The sequence below is a fragment of the Lepidochelys olivacea genome (genome assembly GCF_965140295.1).
Source record: "Lepidochelys olivacea isolate rLepOli2 genome assembly, chromosome: 2".
NCBI lineage: Eukaryota > Metazoa > Chordata > Testudines > Cheloniidae > Lepidochelys > Lepidochelys olivacea.
In genome coordinates, this window is record NC_140412.1 from 215,639,854 (window position 1) to 215,666,772 (window position 26,919).

Sequence of the window (26,919 nt, forward strand, 5' to 3'; positions counted from 1 at the left end):
TATTGCAGAATAATGCCTTGTCTTTAAAATGAAGCATTGCCCCCACTTGGCTACCAGTTGTCAGTGCAGACAAGACAGAAAATATTACTATTTTTGTTCCTTTTTTTCTTCTTCAATTTTGAGGCCAAATCCTGCAGTTCTTAGGCGAAACTCCCCTTTATCAGGCCTATACTCGAGCAACACAAGTTGTTTGGCACTATTTCCCAAAATGAAAACAGATTGCAAAACCATAATAAATGTTGCGATTTCATGGAAATGATTAGTTCTGTCATATTTTTGCATCTCCTCCAATTTCACTGTAATAGTCTGGGAAAGCGTAAATGACAATTTTGACTCTTTTATAGGTAAAAGCTAATAGTTGCTGTTAAAGGTGACATTTGAAAAAAAATACTGTTAAAAAATGCTGATAATTCCAAGCTTGATCTTTTGGATGATTTTATAAACCCAGATCTGTTGCAGTGCACATGGGGACAGTAATGTTAAACTGCTTCAGATAAAAAATAGCATGAATATTAGTGGTGGTCAGTTTATTCAGGTAAAACAGGATAAAATTCATTTCAGATTATTGACTCTGCCCTTTGCTGTTGTGACTAGATAGAAAGTGTTAAAAATAGGGACACTTTTTTTTCAAGGGTGGCATGGGCGGGAATACTTGCGTATATAAGACAAAGCCCCTAATATCGGGATGATCCCGATATTATCAGGATGTCTAGTCACGGTAGCTCTTGTTCCCAGTGAATTCAAGGTGAGTTTTTTCCATTAACTTCAGTGAGAGCAGGATTAAAGATTTAATGGAGTGCAACATAAAGATCAGAAAATATTCTTAGACTGATTACTCACGGCAGTATTGTTTGTTTTTTCTGATACTGCTCTACTGTATTTTCAACTTGCTGATCTTCCAAATCGATTCTCACATTTGAGAAGATTTTTAACGTGCAGTTAGCCTGCTCATTAGATTAAGAGGCTTTTTAAATGTTTAACTCTGTTAATAAAATGTCGTTTTAGTAATTAGTTTTGAAAACCATTTGACCTTAACCAGAATGAATGTAGACTGTAAAAATCAACACAGATTCCCTTCCTTGAACTTTTCACAATGCTGAAAAATGACTGAGGGAAATAAGGAAGATCCAGTTACTGTACCTTGTTTGTACAGCTGTACTTCATTGAGTGAAGGCTTGTGTTACACACAGTTTGTGATAGGAAGTAAATGCTTTTAAAACAACTAAGACGACAGGTTTTTAACCTCCACCTTTTTAGATTCTTTGTTCACTCATTTAGCTTCTGTCGAGGTCTTGGGAAGCATTTCAAATACAAATTATTACACAGTATTGAAGCTCACCTGAATAATTCATCTCCTGGTGAGCTCATTAAGGCAGTGTGTATTAAGATGTCTCTTCGCCCCCCCCCCCCCCCGCCCACCTACAAAAAAGAAAAGATGACAAATGTTAAATAGATTGCACACTTGTTACTTCAGGAGAAGAGACATTTAAGGAATAAAGGTTTCTCAGATTGAGTGTTACCTATTTTTTGTGATAGGTAGTTTAAATTATAGTTTCAAGACAGCTATCATAAGGATTTTCAAAGGCTTGGAGGACAATCAGAAATGATGAAGCTGCCTTATAAATTGCTAACTTGTCAAGGTTCATTAGATACAGAAATTCTAATTTCTAGCGTATAGGGCACTCTGTTATTTCTCTAGTCCCTTGAAATGATGAAGACACCTTGAGATTCATTAAGGTGTTTGATTTGGCATCCGTTTACATTACAACTATGTGTTAATCATCAGTCCTGAAACATTTGACATAGTTTTGGCACTAGATGATTTCAAAGCATTTGAATACACATTTGTAAAATCACGCTTATGGATGGGATCCCAATATCTGCCAAAGGCAGTTTCCTAATTGTTCCAGTGAAACATTGCCATTAGTGGGGAAGGTTTAACTGGCTGTCAGCCAATCAGTTTTCGAATTCTGTATCAGCTGAGACTTTATGTAAATTTCACCCCTTTAAACATATGTGACCTTTAATTTAGTTGCAAGCTAAAAAGGCACATTATGGGACTGCATTAACCACCCGCCTTCTCATTATAGTGTAATTAAGACCTTCCTCACAGCCTCTTGCTATACATCTGGTGGCTATGAAAGATTTTGGCTTTCCTTGCTGCTTGATAACCTCCCACTTAAGACTGCCCAAACATCTTTAGATTTTCAAAGTTTCATCACAACAAGGTCACCTAGAGTGGTATTTAAGGAAAAAAATGCCTTGGTAAACAGTTAGTAAAAAGAACAGGAGTACTTGTGGCACCTTAGAGACTAACAAATTTATTTGAGCATAAGCTTTTGGGCTACAGCCCACTTCATCGGATGCATAGAATGGATCACATAGTAAGAAGATATATATATCTACAGGGAATATGAAAAGGTGGAGTAAGAGGCTAATATCAGCAGGAGAAAAAAAACTTTTGTAGTGATAATCAAGATGGCCCATTGCTATTCTGTAAACTGTTAGTGTTTCTCTATATTGCTCCAAAACATGCAGCAAATCAAAAGTGTCATGCCTTTGGGCATGTGACCTACGCTAGCCTCGCCCAAACCTCACCATTAAACTGCCCCAGTCACTATCTTTTGACTGAATCCAAAGTTCCCAGACAGTAATAGCAGAATGCTTTGTTTTTCCATTTCTTGTTAATAGGCAGACAATGGTCATGTCCTTGTGGTGTGAGTTTCCAGGTGGGCTTGAAGACTGAAATGTCCCAGAAAGCCTTTTAACAGCTACTATTTAAATTGTTTCTTTACTCATCAAGCACTAAAACATTTTCAGTATCCAAGTCTGAAGGAAACCTGAAGTATGGTACATGAGTACACAAATGCAAAACAAATGAATGCACACCAAATTCTGTCCCTTTGAAGTCAATGGGAAAATTCCTGGTGGAAGTATAATTTAACCAAGGCTGCCATCCCCTGACCCTTCATCTCATATTCTCTTAAAGCCTTCTACTTTCTTTTGTATCCCGATTCGTCTGCTCCCTCAGCAAGTAGATTACAACCACTTGTGTCCACTTACCAATGTTTAACCTACACCATTCTCTTCATCACCTCTAAATTCAGCTCTGAAGGTGAGTTTTTATTACCTGCCATATTATGATAAAATAGCAAAGTGTAAATTTTGGAATCACTTGCTTATAGGTTAAAAAAAAGTCATGAGAGATGAATGTTCTTTGTTCTTTCTTTCATGCCTCATTAGAAATTATGTGTTTTGCAGAGGTTAATATATTGTGGGCAGCACACCAAGTACATCATAGTTCTGAAGCTTATAACTTATCCACAGCACTGAGACAATCTGCACTGCAGAGATACGTTTCTTGGGTAAGTTATGCAAAATGCAATAATATAATTGAACTTTATTAAAAATAACTGCTATTTAAAATCACAGCTATTTAATTTTGTCTGAAGGAAAATGTTAGACACCGAAAAGCACAGCGCAGAAAGGTAATCTGAGGCATCCTGAGAATTATGTGAATCAAAAATAGGTATGCTCACACTCTCATTGAGATGTGTGAAAAGGAGAAATAAAGTCAACTTTGAGGAGGACAATTATAGTCCCAGGCTTTCACACATTCATAACTTTCTAAACACAATGGAATAATTCTTCTTCATAATGCCAGCATAGACACGGAGTAACAGCAGTGAAGAAAATGGACTTACTCTGGATCTATGCTGGGGTAAATGAAGGCATGGGGAAAGCCGACAGGTATGGAGGAACACGTGGTTCGGACAGAGACATCCCTTGGGGAGGATCTACGAATGGAGATTCTCTATGTCCTAGTAAGGAGGAGAGCATGGAAGATAAAATACTGGTAGGATCTGATGAGAAACAGTCAAATGAAAAAAAGTCTCATTCAATTACATCATGTAATGGGAGACCTCTAAAAAGTGACAAGTTTTTAAAGTGCTTATATACCAATGCTAGAAGTCTAAATAATAAGATGGGTGCCTTGTATTAAATGAGGCTATTGATATAATAGGCATCACAGAATCTTGGTGGGATGAGGATAATCAATGGTACACAGTAATACCAGGGTACAAAATATATCAGAAGGACAGAACAGGTTGTGCTGGTGGGGGAGTGGCATTATATGTGAAAGAAAGCATAGAATCAAATGAAGTAAAAATCTTAAATGAACCAAACTGTACCATAGAATCTCTATGGATAGTAATTCCATACTCGAATAAGAAGAATATAGCAGTAGGGATATATTACCAACCACCTGACCAGGATGGTGATAGTGACTGTGAAATGCTCAGGCAGTTTAGACAGGCTATTAAAATAAAAAAACTCAGTAATAATGGGGGATTTCAACTATCCCCATATTGACTGGGTACATATCACCTCAGGACAGGATGCAGAGAGAAAGTTTCTTGACACCTTAAATGATTCCTTCTTGGGGCAGCTGGTCTTGGAACCCACCAGAGGAAAGGCAATTCTTGATTTAGTTCTAAGTGGAGCACAGGATCAGGTCCAAGAGGTGAATATGGCTGGACCGCTTGGTAATAGTGACCATAATATAATTCAATTTAACATTGCTGTGGCAGGGAAAACACCGCAGCCGCCCAATACTGTAGCATTTAATTTCAGAAAGGGAAACTACACAAAAATGAGGAGGTTAGTTAAACAGAAATTAAAAGCTACAGCACCAAAAGTCAAACCCCTGCAAGCTGCATGGAAACTTTTTAAAGACACCATAATAGAGACTCAACTTAAATGTATACCCCAAATTAAAAAGACATAGTAAGAGAACCAAAAAAGAGCCACCATGGCTAAACAACAAAGTAAAAGAAGCAGTGGGAGGCAAAAATACATCCTTTAAAAAATGGAAGTTAAATCCTGCTGAGGAAAATAGAAAGGAGCATAAACTCTGGCAAATTAAGTGTAAAAATACAATTAGGAAGGCCAAAAGAAAATTTGAAGTACAGCTAGCCAAAGACTCAAAAAGTAATAGCAAAAAATTTTTTAAGTATATCAGTAGCAGGAAGCCTGCTAAACAACCAGTGTGGCCATTGGATCATTCAAATGCTAAAGGAGCATTCAAGAACAATAAGGCCATTATAGAGAAACTAAATGAATTCTTTGCATCGGTCTTCATGGTTGAGGATGTGAGGGAGATTCCCAAACCTGAGCCATTCTTTTTAGGTGACAAATCTGAAGAATTGTACCAGATTGAGGTGTCATTGGGGGGGTTTGGGAACAAATTGATAAACTAAACAGTGATAAGTCACCAGGACAAGATGGTATTCACCCAAGAGTTCTGAAGGAACTCAAATGTGAAATTGCAGGACTACTAACTGTAGTCCGTAACCTATCATTTAAATCAGCTTCTGAACCAAATGACTGGAGGATAGCTAATGTGACACCAATTTTTAAAAAGGGCTCCAGAGGTGACCCTGGCAATTACAGCCCAGTAAGCCTGACTTCAGTGCTAGGCAAACTGGTTGAACTATAGTAAAGAACAAAATTGTCAGACACATAGATGAACATAACTTATTGGGCAATAGTCAACATGGTTTTTGTAAAGGGAAATCATGCCTCACCAATCTATTAGAATTCTTTGAGGGGGTCAACAAGCATGTGGACAAGCGGGATCCAGTGGGTATAGTGTATTTAGATTTTCAGAAAGCCTTTGACCAGGTCCCTCACCAAAGGCTCTTAAGCAAAGTAAGCTGTTATGGGGTAAGAGACAAGGTCCTCTCTGGAATCAGTAACTGGTTAAAAGATAGGAAACAAAGGGTAGGATAAATGATCAGCTTTCAGAATGGAGAGAGGTAAATAGTTGTGTCCCCCAAGAGTCTGTATTGGGACCAGTACTATTCAACATATTCATAAATGATCTGGGAAAAGAGGAAAACAGTCACAAGATTTGCAGACGATACAAAACTACTCAAGATAGTTAAGTTCCCAGGCAGACTGCAAAGAGCTACAAAAGGATCTCTCAAAACTGGGTGAGTGGGCAACAAAATGTCAGATGAAATTCAATGTTGATGAATGTAAAGTAGTGCACAATGGAAAACATAATCCCAACTATACATATAAAATGATGGGGCCTAAATTATCTGTTACCACTCAAGAAAGAGATCTTGGAGTCATTGTGGATAGTTCTCTTAAAAAATCCACTCAATGTGCAGCAGCAGTCAAAAAAGCAAACAGAATGTTGGGAATCATTCAGAAAGGGATAGATAATAAGACAGAAAATATCACATTGCCTCTGAATAAATCCATGGTACGCCCACATCTTGAATACTGTGTGCAGATGTGGTCGCCCCATCCAAAAAATATATATTGAAACTGGAAAAGGTGCAGAAAAGGGCAAAACAATGATTGGGGGTAAGGAACGGCTGCCGTACAAGGAGAGATTAATAAGACTGGGACTTTTCAGCATGGAAAAGAGACAACTAAGGGGGGATATAATAGAGGTCTATAAAATCCTGACTTATGTGGAGAAAGTAAATAAGGAAGTGTTATCCTTCTCATAATGCAAAAACTGGGGACCACCAAATGCAATTAATAGGCAGCAGGTTTAAAACAAACAAAAGGAAGTATCTCTTCACACAACACTCTGTCAACCTGTGGAACTCTTTGCCAGAGGAGTTGTGAAGGCCAAGACTATAACAGGGTTCAAAAAAGAACTAGATAAATTCATGGAGAATAGGTCCATCAATGGCTATTAGCCAGGATGGGCATGGATGGGGTCCATAGCCCCTCTTTGCCAGAAGCTGAGAATGGGCAAAAGGGGATGGATCCCTTGATGATTACCTGTTCTGTTCATTCCCTCTGGGGCACCTGGCATTGGCCACTGTCGGAAGACATGATACTGGGCTAGATGGACCTTTGGTCTGACCCATATGGCTGTTGTTATGTTCTTATGTTCTTAACTGGGACCAGTGGGAGAACTGCCTGTGAAACGACTGGATGGGATGCTGTAGACAGTCCCAAGGTTGATGCTGGCACCAGCTTTCAAACCAAATTACAAGGTATATTAGCCTGGAGCCATGGGAAATCAAGCTAAGAAGTAATGATCCTAGCTTGCCTTCTTTTACATAAACACATAGCAACAGGTATATTTATATTTAAAAAAAAACAAAAAACCCTACACCCTACCAAAACAAGACACTCCGCTACTATGCAGGCTTCTCCCTCTGGGGAGAGGATGGGAGGACAAACAATAAGTGACAAATGCATTGTCAAGTTACTGAATGGACTACTGGCAGGCAGTCGGATATCACAGTGATGCATGTGATATAGAAAGCTACATAGACTAGAACTAGTTAACATCATGGTGTGCATTGCTCTTTCACATCTGAGAAAAGCAAATAGAGATTTAATGTTTGTCTTGTCGGTGGAGTTGTCTAGAACTGTGGTCTCCAAACTTTTTGGATCACGCACCCCCAAGGCCAGCTCTAGGAAAGCAAAAAAAAAAAAAAAAAAAACGAAAAAGACCTGCCGCCTGCGTGCCACCGAAGATGGAGCGGGGAGAGCCGAGCTGCCGCGGGCGTGCTGCTGGTGAATCAAAGGCCCAGGAGAGCTGCTGCCGCCGTGCCGGCAGCACTCCTTTGGCGGCGCTCCTCCTGCCACTTGCCCCAGGGACGGTCTTGCGCAACCCCTGCGGTGCGTGCACCCCACTTTGGAGACCACTGGTCTAGATTGTGTAAAAGCAAGGGTGAAAATTATCTCTTTCTGAAGCATGGCCATCACTTAAACACACATTTTGTAAATACTCGTGCTCCAGGAAACCCATGCTAATTCTTAAAGAACTACCATTTTCTGAGCTGCCTACGTAAGGAAGAATCGTGTGTGTGTGTGTGTTTCTTTGCCTTTAAACATAATCAAGTGAAGGGTTATTGTCAATCTCTAAGTGATATCTGATGTCTCTGAGCATATGCAGTTGAAGGCCGTTTGACATCTCATTTTGTTGAAACATATGAAGAGGCATGTGAGAATGTTGTGGTGGATAATGTGGGATTGTGGGACTGTTCTGCTGCCAGCTCTGTATGTGTTTTAAGTTAAACATTAGAAGATAAATCTGTATATTAATCTGGGTTGAGTGTATTGTGTGGGTTGTGTGCAGGCTGATTGAAAAGATATGAAGGGAAAGAGAAGAGAAAGACATACTTCAAGTGCAAGCAGTGGTGTGAAACATATTCTTGAACTTTGAATCAAATGCCTATAACTTTGTCATGTGTGTAGGAAACATTTGTGTTAGTCTAGTGGGTTCGAAGTAGAGAAGCAGATCTCTTCTTAGGCTGAGAGGATGGTCTTGAGGCTTGCCCTGAGAAGAAGACCTGGAAAAATGGTTTAGGTCCATTAGAAGCACAGATTTTAGGAACAAAATCCTCTGTTTCTTCTGTGTGGGAGGAGTTTTCACCCCTCCCCACATCAGACACTTCTGCAGGTGACCCTTACAAAAACATTCTTTACTGGATACAGCTTAAATTGCAAAGAAGCATACGAAACGTGCTGTGTTGTCAATCTTAAATTGACCTATAGATTTATAGAAAGATTTTTCCTAGCTCACTACTTACAACAGAAATCCATATATTTGTCATAGAGGGGGTTCAGAGTAGACTTGTAAATATGAAGATGATCCTTAATTCCTCTCCACATCATCTATAAATACCACTAAATTACCCATGCTATCTTCAGGCAAAAGGAGATAATTAAACATGTCATGAGAATAATACAGTTGATTGCACCAGTGTCATTGCACTGGGCTCACCTAAATCTTGCCTGCATGCTGCTTCTCCTGTGTCCTTTGCATTAGGTGTCTTTTGAGAAGTTCCATGTATAAAAGGCAATAATTCTGTGCTGATTTATACCTTGTGTAACCTCTTGCATGGAGTGTGAAATATTACAGAACATGTCCCAAAGAATCCAACTCCCCTGTAAAAATGCTACCTCTAGCCCACTTTTATTTCTTTATAAGGAAATGGGTTCTTAAAAGTGCATGAAGTAAACAGTTCAAAGAAATCAATGAAAGAGAGAAAGTCACTTGGGAAAAAGTGCATGGTGTTTTGCAAACACAAGGTTATGTATTCAGAAAGACCCAAACAGTGGAACTATGGATTTTAATTCTGCTCTGTTTTACAATTAAATATTTTCATTTTGTTTTCATTTAATAAAACATTTGTGCCAAAATCTCAGCCTTTGAGGATCAGAGTGATTATAATAAAAATGCAGATTGTCTTTTTTCCTGATGTTCTAACCATTCTATGGTTTAATTATGCAGGAGCATAACATGAGGCTGCTTACATGAACGCACATAGTAACTAACAAAGTAGAAACATTTCTGTTGCTTGGAGGAGCAATGAAACAAAGCAATGGAAAACCATCAGATGTGGCCTTTGTATTTATTGCTGTAGTTGAAGAAAGTCTGTGTTTTTAGAAGGACCTTATTGTGTCAGCTATGTGCAAAACAGACACCTTTTAGTCTATTTATTTCCTGTTGGAAATTACCCCCGAAGACATTGAACGCTATATAAATGCCTTCTTTAACTTGACAGTACCAAGACAGTCTGAGTTCAGGATTCTTACTACCTCTATCAGCTGCTTCTTGTGGTGCTCCATCCATGAGTTTTTTAAAATGGCTTACAGGAGTCTGACAATGGACTTTGCCAGTTCTCCTACATATTGCACGGTTCAGATTTTTAACAGTGAGGGTGGTTTACCATTGGGACAATTTACAAAAGGTTGTGTTGGATTCTCTGTCACTAGCACCTTTAAAATGAAGTTTGGATCTTGCCCACCTGCACTTAGTGTGAAGCCGGCTTGTCTGTGCCTGCTGTGGGTCAGCTCCCTGAATCTCCCAGTCCTTGGCATCCCAGGCACTACATTCTATGCCTCCACTAGCTTCATTCTCTCTATACAGGTAGCGATAGACACAAACCAAGTCTTGAATACTTGGAGCATTCCCTGTAATGTCCAGCCCTTCCACTGAACACTCTCAAAATTATCAGGCACCTGCTGTTCCCAAAGGCATAGTACGCACCAGCTTGCAAGATTCAGCTCAGGGCCATCACTTTATTTAAAACCACAGCACCTAGATATATTCATATATAAAACAAGAATAAGTTTATTTCCAAAGAAATACAAAACAAATTCACAACACGCTTTCTAGAGACTAAACTTAACTAACAATTTACTATCTTGTCTAAAGAAACTTATTTCACCCAAAGTTCTCCAGCATTTTCAACCAAGCCTGGTTGAGGCCCTTTTTCATGAAGCAAATTCACTGGCCTTTTATTTCCTCAGTGGAAGGTGCTAGGGTGACTCCTCTGTCCTCCTAAATATACTCAAACAAGCCTGTGATGTACACCTCCAGATAGGGTTCTCCCTTACTCCCTCCCTCAGCTTTTCTCTTTCTGTTCGTTTCTTTCTGAAGTCTTCAAACCCTTTATTTGCATTAATTTCAGACTAGTGATAGGAGACCCACTGTGAATGAGACGATACTCAATTAATATGTAAACGCTTACATGGCTAAACATCTCTTTCCTGACAGAAAACCTGTTTTTCACCTTTACTGATGACTACTACCTTGACAGAGACTTTAAGAGCATATTTTCAGTATATACACATAATTCCTTACACAACATCCATACATGTATTTCACAATGATTTTGATGATGAGTGTGACACTGGCTTTTATATGAGACCTCACATGACATTCTTTGATGAATTAGAATGTGCATATCTGACTCAGGAAATACCTGTAACTCCTCTGCACCCTCTGCCAGTTATCATTAAGAGATTCTTAGGTCACAGATATGCTCTGGGACTTATTTCAGGGAAGTTCTATGACCTGAGTTATTCATGTTAAACTAGATGATCACAATGGTCCCTTTTGACTTTGGAATCTATGCATAGGGAGCCTTTCTGTTTTGCCACCAAAAGTCTCTCACCTATGCACTTATCCATTCCCCCATTTTTTCTGAGATACATCTCCTGGATTTTATTTTGTCTAGAAAAACTTCTTTCCCTAGCCCTTACTCCATGTGGTTGTTGTTTCATACTATGTCAAGTGAAAAAACCAGTGAGGTAAACCCTATTTGCAAGGAAGGAAGACTATGAACTTTTTTTGGATGTGAGGGTCCCAGAGTTCTCACTTGATGACATTATTTAAAGAGCCATTTGAATACCTAATTGTGAAAACTAACATGAGATTATTCTCCATGTATGACAGTAGTGTCTTTCCTAGGTAGGCAAGTTAAGTTCATGGCAGTATGACAAAGAGCGTGGGGTATTTAAGATCAGCAAATACTAAAAACATGACAGCTGTTTTAATTATAGCACATTTTTATCATCGTTAGAGTCAGGAAAATATAGTAGTTATTGTCAAATATATGCTTATAGGAGTATTGTCTAGTGATCAGAATAAGAATTTTGGAGTCAGAATTCCTGGATTCTCTTACTGCCACTTGCTTGTTGTGTGCCCTTTGACAAGTCATTTATGTAAACTTTTTGTGTCTCCCTTTACTACTGCTAGTAGTAATATAACAGTAATTATTACTATCTATTATTTTTCTATAATATATATCTCACAAGAGGTGCTGTAAGGTTCAATTAATGTTTATAAAGTCCTTTGAGATCTCAGATGATATATAATTGAAAGTATTTACAATATATGAAAAATTTTGAATCATAAACACATGTATATTTTCTCTCTCATATTTCAGGTTTTCTACTTGCCTATGGCTCTTTTTATTCCTCCATCAGTATATGCTGTTCATCTCCAGTTTAATCTCCTTTACCAGTTTTGGATACATACAGAGGTAAATCAGGTTTTAAAGCCATACCTAAACAGTTTGCCTGGAGCAGTGTCCTGGAAATCCACTAGCAGCTGATTTATTGTGTAAGAAAAATCTTTGTCTGACTTCTTTAAGGAGAAACATCTGTTCATTTTTATTTCTTTTTCATAATATATATTGCAAAGTTTATAAGAAGCAATGAGGCCAGTTGGTCCCAATTAGATTTAAAAAAAAATTAACTGTAAAGAATCAAAACTTTTTACTATTTTAATACTATATTTTCCTATCTCGCAGCTTATTAAATATTTCTGGCTGATATTGAAACTGATTTCATTTCTAAGATACATATTTCAGTAAAAACAGTTAGAAAAACAATAGTGCTTAAATATTTAGTTTTGATTTGAAGGTCAGATACTGCCTTTCCCGGATCACATCTAAATTCTCAAATAAAAACACATTGTGTGATTGTCTAATCACTGTATTTGTGTGAGTGCACTCGCATGTATATACACATGCGCATGTTGGTGTGAACTACAGCTATGTTTTACATACTTATAAAAGCAATAACCCACTGTAATTAGTAAGTAGATTCCCACACTTCTCAGGTAGTTGAAAGGGGCTTGGCTTGAAGCCTTCTCCGTCACACTACACCCGAGATGTCTATGGCTATCCTGACAGGTTTCAGAGTAACAGCCGTGTTAGTCTGTATTCGCAAAAAGAAAAGGAGGACTTGTGGCACTGTAGAGACGAACCAATTTATTTGAGCATGAGCTTTCGTGAGCTACAGCTCACTGCATCGGATGCATACTGTGTAAACTGCAGAAGACATTATATACACAGAGACCATGAAACAATACCTCCTCCCACCCCACTCTCCTGCTGGTAATAGCTTATCTAAAGTGATCACTCTCCTTACAATGTGTATGATAATCAAGTTGGGCCATTTCCAGCACAAATCCAGGTTTTCTCACCCTCCGCCCCCGCCCCCCCCCACAAACTTACTCTCCTGCTGGTAATAGGCCATCGAAAGTGGCCACTCTCTTTACAATGTGTATGATAATCAAGGTGGGCCATTTCCAGCACAAATCCAGGTTTTCTCACCCCCCCCTTTCCTATGTCACATATGTGTAGCACGTAGCACACTGCCCTGTTGAGCTGTTGATTGTCTCTGCCATCAACTTCAGTTCTTTGGTTATGCTGCCTTTTGTTGTGCCGTTGTCACTCAGCTTTGGCAATGTGTCATGATCATGTGTAGGATTAACGTTAGACTATGTTTACTTGAAGTGCATGGGATGGGCCATTGGTAAGTTGTTGCTGTTACATTGTCAGTGAAAGAATATGATATACTACTTTCCTGCTGATGGCCGCGCAGAAGCATTCCATAGAACTGTATGCTGAAGTGCCAGCATTCCATAGAACTGTATTAGTCACATGGCTCAGTACTTGTGGTGCATTTTGTTTCTTAAGCACTTAAAGTGAAATGGAGAGGTCTGTGCATCACTTACGTCCCACTAAGCCCTTAAACCCTTAATAGGATTTAAGAAGGATTTATATGGTGCATTGGCCTCGTGTTGGCACTCTGCACAGGAGTGAATTTCACTCTTAATTAATAATTAGACCCCTTATTAGTAGATTATTGAGACACTAGAAAATTAGTTCGTCCTTTGGAATGGTCACAGTTCTTATACTTGGATCTGTTTAATGTATATATTATTAATACTGTTAATAATTATTAATAATTAGTAACATGTATTACATTTAGTATGAGCTTTGTTCATAGCCCTGCTATGCTAGGCAATAGACAAACACAGTCCCTCACCTGAACACCTTAACAGACAAGACAGAAAAAGGGAGGGCAAAATGCAGAAACCAGTGGGCTATTGTCGCTTTCAGTTATAACTGACAATATTGTTAAAATGTCGGTGTAATTGCTGTGAACGCGCACTATGGGCACGATCCTGCCAGGTGCTATTTCTGTGAGGCTTGGAGTGCTCTGAATTTTCCCTGACATTGACCAGAGCTGAGGGAGCTTTATGTCTATGCTTGTCTGTGCTAGAGAACTTTGGTCTTGCAAAACCCTTATGATGCCAGTTACACCCTCAGAATTACTACCAAATGTGCAGGGGTTTTCAGCCATTGTTGGTACTGTACTGAGAAAAGCTAAACATGGGGTCAGCCACTGCTGTGTCAGTCTGCACCATTGCAGCGCTCGTCTAGAGAACAAGGACAAGGGTGGCAGCTGCAACAGTTCAGCTGGTTCTCCCGTTGCTATATTACAGTGCCGTGCCTGTCTCTGGATCCTTGTAAAGAAACAAAAAGAAGTATTTTGTATATTTTGAAAAACAAGAAACTTCACAGGAAAAACATTTAACAAACCATCCCCCGAAATAAAGAACAATTTGCTCTCTTTCTCAAGCACTGACACCCACATGTGTCATTGCTCACTGTAATATGTTCCTGAGTGCCACGACTACATTTGATCTGAGGAAGAGGAATGACCTCGGCAGCCTCTGCAGAGACAATATGAAGGTGTGACAGCCACCTTTGTGTCTGACAAACTGGGGATCTCCAGAGCCAAAAGCATGAGCTGCTATGGCTTGAACTAAAAGTCCAAGGCTCTCCAGGTGAAGCTGGAGCAGATTTGTATCCTCTGAGGATCAGGCATGGAGTGGGTGGGATCTGTAAATACACACACACACCAGTGGGTTGCAAAGGCAGAGTTCTTGGGGCTACATGCATGTATCTTCATCCAGAGCAGACACAACTGGAAGCAATATTGGATTAAACCAATGGGGCTGGCAGCCAATTACAAACAATTAGGAAGGAAATTGTATCCAATAATTTGTTAAACTATTTGTATTTTACCTGCTATATTGAATTATGTGACAACTGTTATAATAGACTTAACTAGTGATAAATATTAACTATTAGAGATGATTTATTTTTGTTTTTTTTTATATTTTATACATAATTTTCATGAATCTTCATGAAAAATTGTTTTTTTTTACCCATTCTAATTATTTTACATAGAATATAATTATATGAGAAGATTTATTATATTGTATGAATTTAGGTCCCGATACTGCAATAAGAACTCTATGAACAGACGTGTGTCCTTGCAGAGCCCCATTTCTTGGTTTTGCATCTGAATGCAGAGCCTAATGAGAGTACAGGCCTCTCATTACAAAGTCAGGGCCTAATATTGTTGCCAGCCATGGTTCTGTAAAGCACCTGCTGCAAGTAGCCATACCGGGAACTGTGGGATAAGTAATCCCCATGCAGTTCTACTGTAGTGGTTGGAAGGAGTCCGGTGTGGAATCACATGTACACATGAAACTACAGGGCTGTTGTACTCTTAATACACCACTGCTGTTCCACCAGTGCAAATTGTAACAGTTCAGTTCTCCAGTGTAGAGCACTTCCCTATCAAGTCCAAAGTTTTCTTTTAGAGACATTACGCATAAATGTCTGCAAAGGCAGGATTAGGCCCTAAGTAGACACGGAGAAAAATACTATGAAATCTTAATTTTAAAATTCTTGTTCGTACACATTATGTTTCTCCTTAAGAAAAACAAAATATGCCCACTCTGTTGATACTGTTTTGTTCCACAATTTTGAAAGATTAGTTTAGGTTATGCACTAAATACTAGTACAGGTTGTGCACTAAGGACAAACCATTTCAAATTTAGTCAAACAAACAAACAAAACTGAAATGATTTTTGAGTAATAGGAGAGAGGAAGGAAACTGACTTCTGATGGAGGTTTTTTTGTATAACTTGCTGAGAATTAAATGTCTATTTTCAAATTCAGTCATTTAAAAAAAGATAGAGAAGAGATCCTTCTGCACTGAGACTTTGTGTGCCACGTTTCCGTCTGGAGCAAACGTTTATAGCTCAGTCTGGAGCAAACTCCAACCCTTCCCCCAACTTGAACTTAGTCTTTCCATTATTACATCACATGATAAATGAGGTTGCTTTCAACATCATAACTTTCAACTTTATCTGTAGTCCTAGTTTCTGTCCAGCTTTTCAACCGGAAGAGCAAACGGATCTATTTTAGTGTAAATCACGCAGCTCATGTATTTTTGTGACAACAACATACAAAGTCCCGAGGGTTAAAAATGTCCACTCTTTGCATCCCAATTGGACTAGCTCAGCCCTCAGATTCCCTGTCCATATTCCTCCAACCTAGTAGGTAGGCACTTACATTTGACCTTTTATGTAAAATACCTACAGTTTTTTAAGCATTATAAATCTGAAGACTATACTAAACTGTTCTGCTAGTTACAATAAAAAACAACAACCTCATACCAAAATCCTAATGGGCTGTTACAATGAATAAAGGATTCCTGCTGTTTCTAAAGAAAAGGTGCAGGTGTTACAGTGGCAGAAATGGAGGTAATTTTGTTCAGATGTTGCTCTGTGACAGATGTGAACTATATATTTATATTCAATTGTGTACTTCCATTACAAGAATCTCTTTACGGAGGGTTATCTCTATTGCAAGGTTAAATCACGTACGCATGCTTGTCTGAAATGCTATCAGAAAGTCCCCAAAGAAGCCCTTTGTAATAGATAGATGGCACTCACATTCCTAGGATTCTGAAATAAATCTCATAATAGTGTGTTTAAACCAGTATTCATTAACTCATGTAAAAGACAAATGCTGAAAGAATGAAAATACATTTTTGTAATGCTGCATAAGGTAAAATGAGTCAAGGGAAAAAAAGGGCCCAATCTAGCTCCATTTAAGTCAATGGAGAAACTCATTCAGTAGGACTAAGATTCAGTCCTTAATGAATTGGTAGAAATGCCTATCCAATTAAACCATTCTCACCTGAAACGAAGAGAGTAAAACAAAATTACCTTGGTCCAAAAGTATTAAAATATAACTTTTCAATAGCCACAAAAATGTTTCAGTCCAGCTACTAAGAGGCAGAATTACTTTATTTCAGTTTATTTTCACAGGTGATTCACAAGGTTCACATTAAACTATATCTTTCCATTATGCCTTTAATTGAGCCAATAAATTAGTCCTGTTTATAACCTGACTGTGGAATGCAGAAGCTAGTTTCTGTGGGTTTAGCTGTAACTCCATGGATGTCAAATGGTATTTGGAAAGCAGCAACTGAACTAATCCCTGTTAATAGTAATTGTGGTGACACATTATTCTTTGCCTGTTTGATCTTTGACATGCATTAGTTTCTGCTTAATTTGCTAATTTGGGGAAAGATTGTGAGTTGCTCCACACAGCCACGCATGGAAGTAAAATTGCCTAAGGCGTCTCTTAGTCCTCTGTGCTGTCTTCTTGCATCATTGGTCTGCATAAGGGGGGAAATGAAAGCGTATGGGGCCATTGCTACTAGCTTTAGGTGGGTGGAGAGAGGCCCACGCATGGCAAGGGTCTTGACTCTGCCCTGTGCCAGCTGCCATGGAAGGAATCTGCTACTGGTATTTGCCAGTTGTAAATTAACAGAGAGAAGGTTAAGGGTTTACAGTCTGATTACAGTCTGCAAGTATCTATATGCAAGTCTATAAGTATCTATATCTATATGGGGAACTGTCATAAATATAAAGGGAAGGGTAAACCCCTTTGAAATCCCTCCTGGCCAGGGGAAAGCTCCTCTCACCTGTAAAGGGTTAAGAAGCTAAAGGTAACCTCGCTGGCACCTGACCAAAATGACCAATGAGGAGACAAGATACTTTCAAAAGCTGGGAGGAGGGAGAAAAACAAAGGGTCTGTGTCTGTCTGTATGCTGCGCTTGCCAGGGACAGAACAGGAATGGAGTCTTAGAACTTTTAGTAAGTAATCTAGCTAGGTATGTGTTAGATTATGATTTCTTTAAATGGCTGAGAAAAGAATTGTGCTGAATAGAATAACTATTTCTGTCTGTGTATCTTTTTTGTAACTTAAGGTTTTGCCTAGAGGGGTTCTCTATGTTTTTGAATCTAATTACCCTGTAAGATATATACCATCCTGATTTTACAGGGGGGATTTCTTTATTTCTATTTACTTCTATTTTTTATTAAAAGTCTTCTTGTAAAACACTGAATGCTTTTTCATTGTTCTCAGATCCAAGGGTTTGGGTTTGTGGTCACCTATGCAAATTGGTGAGGCTTTTTACCAAACCTTGTCCAGGAAGTGGGGTGCAAGGTTTTGGGAAGTATTTTGGGGGGAAGGACGCGTCCAAACAGCTCTTCCCCAGTAACCAGTATTAGTTTGGTGGTGGTAGCGGCCTGTCCAAGGGGTAATATTTTGTACCTTGGGGAAGTTTTGACCTAAGCTGGTAAAGATAAGCTTAGGAGGTTTTTCATGCAGGTCCCCACATCTGTACCCTAGAGTTCAGAGTGGGGGAGGAACCTTGACAGGAACAAATATTTAATAATGGGCTCATCAGTCTAGCAGAGAAAGTCTAACACAATCCAATGGCTGGAAGCTGAAGCTAGACATATTCGGAATGGGAATAACAGTGAGAGTAATTAACCATTGGAACAATTTACCAAGGGTAGTGGTGCATTATCCATCACTGACCATTTTTAAATCAAGATTGGATATTTTTGTAAATGATGTGATGTAGGAATTATTTTGAGGAAGTTCTATGGCCTGTGTTATACAGGAGGTCAGACAAGATGATCATAGTAGTCCCTTCTTGTCATGGAATCTGTGAATCTATTAATGTCTTTCTGCCTTGGAGCTGCCGCGGGAGAGGGGAAGCAGGGAAGGAGTTGTGACTGTGTAAGACCCTTGCACAAAGCCCGCAGAGTGGCAGATGAGTCCAGGGTCGTTCAACAGTGATGATTACAAATGTAATCATAGACTGATAGAAATTAGAAATGGATTGATCAGTAGGGCTAGTTGAAAATTTTCTGTCAAAACTGTTTTTCATCGGAAAATTGACTAACCAGTTTTATTTTGGGAAAAGTATTTGCTTTCTGCACAAAATTTTGCCTTTTGTTGAAAAAATGATTACCTGAAAACTGAACGCTTTCAGCCCCAAACTGAAATATTTAGGTCAAAAAAACAAAATGTTTTGATTTGGAAATGCTGCTGCAGTGTCTCATGGGAGTTGAAGTTGAGGCACCTCATGTCCCCACTGTCCCTGAAGGGCCACACCACGCAACTGGACTGTGTCTCCTATGATGCACCATTGCCAGGGACTCCCATGAAGCATGACCTCTCCAAGGGGGGAGACCATGGTGCTTTGTGGGAAATGCAGTTCAACCAAGGCTTATGGAGGAGAATGGGAGCATGAAGCACCTAAATTATAACTCCCATAAAGCATCACAGGGACATTTCCAAATTAAAATATTTTGTATTTTGCTGATATTTTTCACTACTCAAATTTGTTCTGTAAAACTGATTTTTTTTCAGGACATCTAGGCCACCTGTCTGGCACTGTAGCATTGTTCTCTACAGTATGTCTTCTAATGCTTTTCTTTTCTCCAGGGGCCAAATTGTAGCTGATGTTTGCACCTATGAATACACCAAATGAGCTGCAGCCAAAGGGAATAGCTATGACTCCCTTAAAATCTCCAATAGATTATTCCATAGTATTTCTGCATGTGCTGTTTTTGGGCAGAAGGGAGAAGGTGTGGTAAGGCACGGCCTGTAGGCATGTGTGAGAGAGAGAGGTGTATGTTTAAGGCAAACAGATATTGCTTATATCATCTCAGGAAACCTATTTGGGACACAGATCTAATGTCAGCACATAAAAGAATCATAACATCTGACTCGGAAGGCAGCAATAGCATATGGAAAAACAGTAACAAAACATTGGTTATTAGAAAAATTACTCATTTATTGATCCCTAGATCCCAGTCAACGTGATCACTTCAATATTTCTTTGTGAATTTTATTTTTCATATTTATACATCCCTTATCCACTCTGTCTTTAATACTCCCACTGAAGTCAATGGAAGTTTTGTATGCAGAATGATTGCATGAACAGACATGTATATAACTAATAATTCATTTCTGAAGTATTGTTTTAAGTAATCAGTTTCTTAATGGAATACCATCAGGTCAGATTGATCCAGAAATGCGTTTGCTAAATAAATAAATAAAAACAAAAATAGCTTTGACAAAACATTAGGCTAACATAAATGTTTCCATTTAAAAAAATATTTCCTGTGAAATAATAATAAAAATTCCCCAGCCATGTTTGCAGTCCCAACATTGAAGTTCTGTGCTAGTAGGTAAGAATCTGAGGGTGTGAACTTGCAAAGGCTTATGCATGTGCCTTAGGGCTTGTCCACACATGGAGCTCGTCAGGAATACCTATTGCACTTTTAATTCACACCCTTCCTTAATCCAGACTAACTTTCAAGTGTAGACAAGTCTTAACTTTATGCACTATGGTTTGTCCCAGTGAATTTAATGGTACTGCCGACAGTGAGTAAAGTTAAGCATGTGCATAAATCTTCACAGGTATGTGGCCTTCAAGTGGTATTGAATGAATCTGACTAAAAACAAAAGGGAAATTGACTAGGCTGTTTTATTGTGCAAGTTGAGAACTATGCAAAAAGTAAGTACAATATAAACAGTGAAAAATAATCTAAAGTAACAACATGGGTGAGGTAATATCTCTGTAGCTTGAAAGCTTGTCTCTGTCAACAGCTGAAGTTGGTCCAATAAAAAATATTACCTCATTCACCTTTTCTTTCTAATATCCTGGGGCCAACATAGCTACAACAACACTGCATACAATAATCTAAAGTGTTATTTGTAAGGACATTTTAGATATCATTGTTAACTTGACAGTCCCTCTGTCACCTGAAAAGGCCACACATTTTAGTATTAGTAAAGAGATTGATACATTCCAAGGATCAATCTGATAGTAATCTTGTGTAATCAAGATTGTATGAGAATAAAATTTAGCTATTAATGGGAGATATGGAGCTCAAGTGGTGAACAGTTAGTAAAGAGAGCTCTCCTTCTTGTCTAGTCTCAATAAGTTAGTTCCTTTAGCAAGGGGGAAAGTCCCTGTTTCTCCACAATTCAAGACCTGGGACAAGAAAGTCCTGCAAATAGGTGTGCCTAGTTCTGTTTGATATGCCCAACAGAAACCAGATGTAGACAAAGAATGTCACTAAGACTGGAATAATTTAATGGTATCTGTCATGTAGAGCCTGAAAACATTAACATTATTGTAGTTTGATGTTTTAAGTTGTACCTCTCTCACCCTTATTGATTCAACTTTAACTGGGCCTCTTATAAATAGGCCACATCGCACTGTAGTTGCTGTAAATAGTTTGGAATTGTGTTGTTTCGTGCAATCTTTTAAAACATCAGGAAATTACTTTAACAAACAAGTACACATTAAACTAATTACCATTGTGAGCTTGGTGCCTGGATGGATCATACTGAGAATGCCACACTCAGGGCAGACTGCAAGAAATAGTGCAGACAATCCTTCAAACTGGTGGTTTATTCTATAATTAGATTCACCAAGCCAGTAACAAAAGAGCTTCTTTCATATCACAGTGGTTAACAAGAAGCCAAACACAGTGTCCTTTAGGTATTCCAGCCATTGGCTCCCATCTAGACAACAAAGTCTAACATAGTGAGACGTTATTAAAACCCTATTCACGGTAAATCAAGTTTTTCCAATCCTGAAGTATCAAGCACATTACTCCTCAGTAATGTGGGGAGTACAGTATGTCAGATCTTACCCAAATACACGCTTACAGCCAATCCTTAATAACTAAATCTAAGATTTATGAATAAAAGGAAAAAGAAAGAAGTAAGTTATAAATGGTTAAAAGATCAATATATATATAGATGACTTTCAGTGTTCATAGATCAGGGTCATAGCAGTGATGTTATATCTGCTGGCTTGTAAAGTCTCTCTGGAATCAATTCAATTGGTTATAGTCCAATAGGCAGTTCAGGTGTAGCGTTTGTTAGAGTTTTTTCCATAAGAGTTCCAGGATAACTCAGGTAACTACTTGAAGACCTCTGTCCTATGGCTTAGATCTTCCCTGTTAAAATTTAAGCGGACCTAAGATGAAAGGATCAGGCCTGAGGCTTCTTTTTTATAGTTGAAGAAGGCTGGGCTCTGACAGGCCACTCTACACATGGACTTTGATAAAAGTGAGCGGACAGTTTGTGATCTCTTTTCGATGGGCCATTCAAACTACCAAGATAGTTCACAGGTGGTTTACTATGTGGAATTACAAGTTTCGAGGAGAGATGAGGACAGTAATATTATTATACCACAAGTTCCATCTAAATGATATTTTCCCCTTCTGATCTCCAAGTCTATAGAATAAAGTATTAAAGCATTATAAGATGGGAACAGGATTTAGTGTCTACAAGCTAATTAGATCACATTGTTAGATTTCTAATAGGATGCAGGTAAGCATAGATGCATTTAGCACTTACTCCTTGATTCTCTAACAATAACGGCAAATGGGTTAAAGATTCTAGGCTACTTAACATGGCTTTGATAACTATCTACAAGAAATGGCTCCCTTTACCACTGCAATACCCTTTTGATATGTCCTTAAGAGTTGCTTACAGGTCACCCAGTTTGCTGATTTTTTAATCCTTGCTTGCCCAGCATCAAATTGTATAAAGAAATGCTAAGCTCACAGAATAAAAATCAATTCCCACTGACATTGTACAATTTTATATTTAGAGACCCCAGCCACATCAGACAGTCACAGCAAATCGACAGCTTATATTTTTAATACGGAAAAAAGAATTTAAAAAAACCAATGTAATGTGTGCTCCTGATCAGTCCAGAGATGTGAGGAGATGTTAGGAGCTGTCTGCTTTCTCCCTCCCGGAGAGGGAAATGTTATATTTATCGTAATGACGCTCACTCATGGCCTCTTTCAAAAATAGTGGAACTGGCAGAATTTCTCTAATTGATCTTTTTCTTTTCTAATTATTTTTCTGCTGGAAAAGAGAGATCCTTAACTGTAAGCTAGAATGGGTGAAAATTTTCCATTTTAAATATTTTGGAGAAAAAAATAGTTGTTTTTCATATATAAAATTTTTAATTTTATTTGAATTTCTGTGATTTTTCAACAAACTGGAAAAATGATGAAAATGGAAATTTATAATTTTTCAAACTACTAAAATTTATCAAGAACTGTTGGGTTTTTTGGTTTTATTTTATTTATTTATTTCTTACTTTTCTCCTGCCCTCCTCCCTTCTCTCCCTTTTTGCTCTATCCAAAAAAAAAAAAAAGTAGGAAAAAATGGAAAAGAGGGACGTTAAAGGGGTGAAAAAGCCAGCGGAAGAAAAGCTAAAACTAAAATTTATTTGCTTGTCAAAAAAGCATTTTTAAAAATTTTCAGTTTATGGTAGAAAAACAAAAAAAACCCCAGAAAACTAAAAATGTTCCAAAGTCCCTGTGGTAAAACAACTGGAAATTTCCAACCAATTCTAATGAAAGCCTTTTTTCAAAAACTGACTCTGGTTTTGAGCTGAATGAGAGTAAAGTTAGACTGACAATGTACAATGTAATTAATATGGGAACATATTTTCTTTTACCGGGGTTTGGAGTTTGGTCTCTTGAATTCAGTTTTTTTTTTTAATGACCGCAGTAACCAGTGAAAGAGATAAGAGGGACAGCAACAGGCTCTGTGAAGAAATCCTGACATCAGTATACACTAAATTCAGCACTATAATGTTATACTAATTTTCTATATAGAGACCTCCGTAAAGTGGAGTGGCTCCATTAACATCTGGGTGCTTTTCATCTTCCTTTTGCTTACTGTACTATCAGGTGATTTGGGGCAATGACGCCTGGGTCATTGAGAGTAGTAAAATGTGTGTGCTTCTTATTGTGTACAAAAATTATGCAGTCAGTGAAGGAAGTGTAATAATAATAAGTCATAACTATCAGACAAATTCTGAGAAGTGTTGAGCACCTGTCAATCACATTATGGTGAACGGTGTTGCAAATGCTCAGCTCCTTACAAAATCTGCCACGTTCACTTCTAGGGGCCAAGAATTTCAAAAGTGACTAGGGATTTTGGTGCTCTCAGTTTTCAGGTGCCCAACTTGAGAAATCTTAAGAGGGCCCTGACTGTCAGAGGGAAGTACTCAACAGTTTCTTAAAATCCAGCTTCTTTAAGGTGTCTCCAGCTGGTCTCCCAAAAACAGAGACTCCCAAAATCATTAGTGACTTTCAGAAAGCTTGGTGTCCATCTCCAAATGTCTTTTAGATGCCTGGCCAAATATAACTAACACCATTACTTCATGAAAATGGCAACACATCTCAATAAATCCTGGATGCAACAAAACAAATCACCAGTAACTCATTTCCCAGGATATGATAAATAAAACAACCATCTGTCCACATAAAACTGTGAAAGTAACTAAAAAAACATTGCTTTTCCACTGCAGGTAAAGATTTTCTGCTGTTGTGGCTACAACAGCTATAGTATGGGAGAGAAAGGTAGAGGGTCTTGTCCTTGCCAGAAAAACTCCACCTTCTGTCCTCTTGTTATAGTTTTATGAGGCAATCTTAGTTCTTGCCATGAGACACAAGCTAGCCTTCAAGAAGACTGTGCTTATATTAGTTAGGGTTTTAAGTCCAAATAAGGAACTTAAAGGGCACTCTCTTTATAATGGGCTGCCAATGCAAGTCCCAGGTTATACTGTGCCACGCAGAAATACAAAGTGCAAAGGACTGCACTTTAGTTAGGTTGGAACCTTAGTCAGATGTGGGTGATTTTAAACTGAGTCAGAGATGTCTAGAGCACCCAGTCATATTGGAAGGCCACACTTTCTTGAGTGTACATAAAGCCAATAAGTCTGATCAAGTACATCTTTCACATTTCATGGGATGTGTTCATTAAGCTGAGGAGGGGTAAGCAAGCTGCCTAGCACAAGTTCTCGTGGAGTTTGTTTGAAACATTTAACTTCAAATAGTAGTACTGAAAAAAACAACTGTTCTCATGGGCTCACTCTCTCCTTTAGTTGCTCCACTTAAAATGACCAATTAATGTAGGTTTTCTGTCATTTTAATTGGTCATATTGATTGAAATAACACCCACCCACCTACACGCTCATCTGCCCTTAAGAGAAGGCTGGATTAGTAATTTTTTCCAAAGAGAAGTAGAATCCTCTATTGAAAGTGTTAACTGAAATATTCACATCAGATGCCAACTTGATTCAAACCTTGACCTCCTGGTTCAGAGGTAAAACAACTATGAGTGACAACAATCTGCCTTCAAGATAATTTATTATAAACACATTTCTGAAGCCTGTGTGTTTATTATATAAACATACCCTAAGCCTGACTATCCATTAAAGCTAGGCTTTCACCTCCTTCTACAATACAGATTTATCAGAAATTCACCCCCTATGAAACTCTTTATGATCCCAACAGGCCTGATTCCTTCAACTTGTTTTATTTCCAAACTATAAATATTGTTTTTTCACTCCTCAGTGTGGAAATTTGGCTACCTCCATATTACATGCTTACTGGAGTAGAAAACTGCCTAATCAGATAGGAAAACAGTTGGCGGTGTATAAATCAGGGTTTGCCGAGGATTTCAAAGTGTGAAACTGGGCAGACGAGCGCATATCCTAGGAGTTCTGCCTTTCCCTAGCTTCCCTGTAGAGATTTCACATGGCAAATATGGTCACCAAGGCCATCTGTATAAATACATGGGTGTGTTGTCTTGAATTAACACAACAGTGTTAGTGGGGAATGCAATTATTTTTTTTATTTTAACGTTTCCTCACCAGATGGTCTTAAATGTAAATTCATCTACAAATAATAATAATAATCCTGATCATCTTGATTTTTGTGAGGAAATTGATAGTAATAAGTGCTTGAGTATCAGCTAGACCAGCAAATGAGCTAATCCTAGGTTCAAATTCATCCATGGTGTAATTTCACTGATAGCAGTGGCATTGAACCAAAGATGAATTTGACCTCTGCTGTCTGTATGTCAGTAATGCTGGGGTAATTGAACCATCACTGAGTTATAAGCAGTCTCTCCTGGACTTATGGTGAAAAATTTCCTTTTCTCACAAATGGTTTTACTGTAACATTGCCTGTTTTACTCAGTCTACATTCTTTTCTACATTCATGTCGAAATAGAGCTGAAATAAAGATTCATGTTGTAGTGGTGACAGGAGGAGTTGTTACACAAGATGTAAAGTTTCCCTTGGATTTCATGTCACGATTTTTTCTCATTATTTAAACAAGAACTGCATTGAAGTGGTGCAGGTACCAGGCAATAAAGATTTCCCTTGGTGCTGACAAACCTTGAGACCGCAAATGGAGGTGCTTACATGCCACAAGAGAGGTTGCTGCATTTATGTTCTTTTCCTCCACTCTACGTTTTGCTGTCACAAAGGAAACATCTTTATATAAATATGTTCCTATATAAAAATTATATATTTCCAGTTATGTACCAAAGCTTTATTTCATTGCCAATACATTTTGATTTGTAATACATGGAAGGAGTTTCTGAGGATACAGCTTGGAACCTGTCAAATGTATTAAACTGGTGTTGGGGAATTACTTTAAAGTATATTCATTGTAATTCTATTACATTGTGTAGCAATGGCTAAGCAAGGAGAGGTTCTCTGTTTGTTAAAAAGAAATCAGATTCAGAATACATGTTTTGTGAAGAATTCTGAATGGAGCTTTTGTAAATGGCATATTTAGGATACCTGTCCATTTGGCTCATAAGCAGTTTATTTCTAAAGTCCATTTGCAAGAGGACTGTCAAATAAGAGTTTTCTATGGCTGTGGATTTTTAAAAAACAAACAATTCAACAAGCAAAATGGACTTCTATTGGAATCCCGCAGTTCATGTATGGGTCGCGGATAGGGGAATTGAGGTGCACATGGTGTGCTACTTCAGGGAGGAAAAATTGGAGACAGGACTTGATTTAGAACAGTAGGTGTATAGAAGGCAAACACAGGCATAGGAAAACAGCCATTTTGTTCAAAATAGGGATGAGGTCACAGTTGGACAACATATTGGACTTTATTTAACATAGTAGTAATAGCTATTGTTTTGCTGCATTTCCAAAGTAGCTGCAAAAAGATGTTGCAGAGAACAGGCTTGTTTTATATATACATCCTTACGTATGAGCTGGCATGTTTTATATACACTCACTCACACTTGCATACACTCTCTCACACAC

General features: G+C 38.3%; 1 protein-coding gene across 1 annotated transcript in view; it reads left to right on the plus strand.

Annotated features, from left to right (window-relative positions):
• Positions 1-26,919, plus strand: part of AGMO (alkylglycerol monooxygenase) — a 270,471-nt gene that overhangs the window by 97,043 nt on the left and 146,509 nt on the right. The window contains exons 4-5 of the mRNA XM_084621348.1: positions 3,262-3,365; positions 11,721-11,816. Of these exons, the coding sequence (XP_084477474.1) occupies positions 3,262-3,365; positions 11,721-11,816 (200 nt within the window). The remainder of the gene's footprint in view (positions 1-3,261; positions 3,366-11,720; positions 11,817-26,919) is intronic.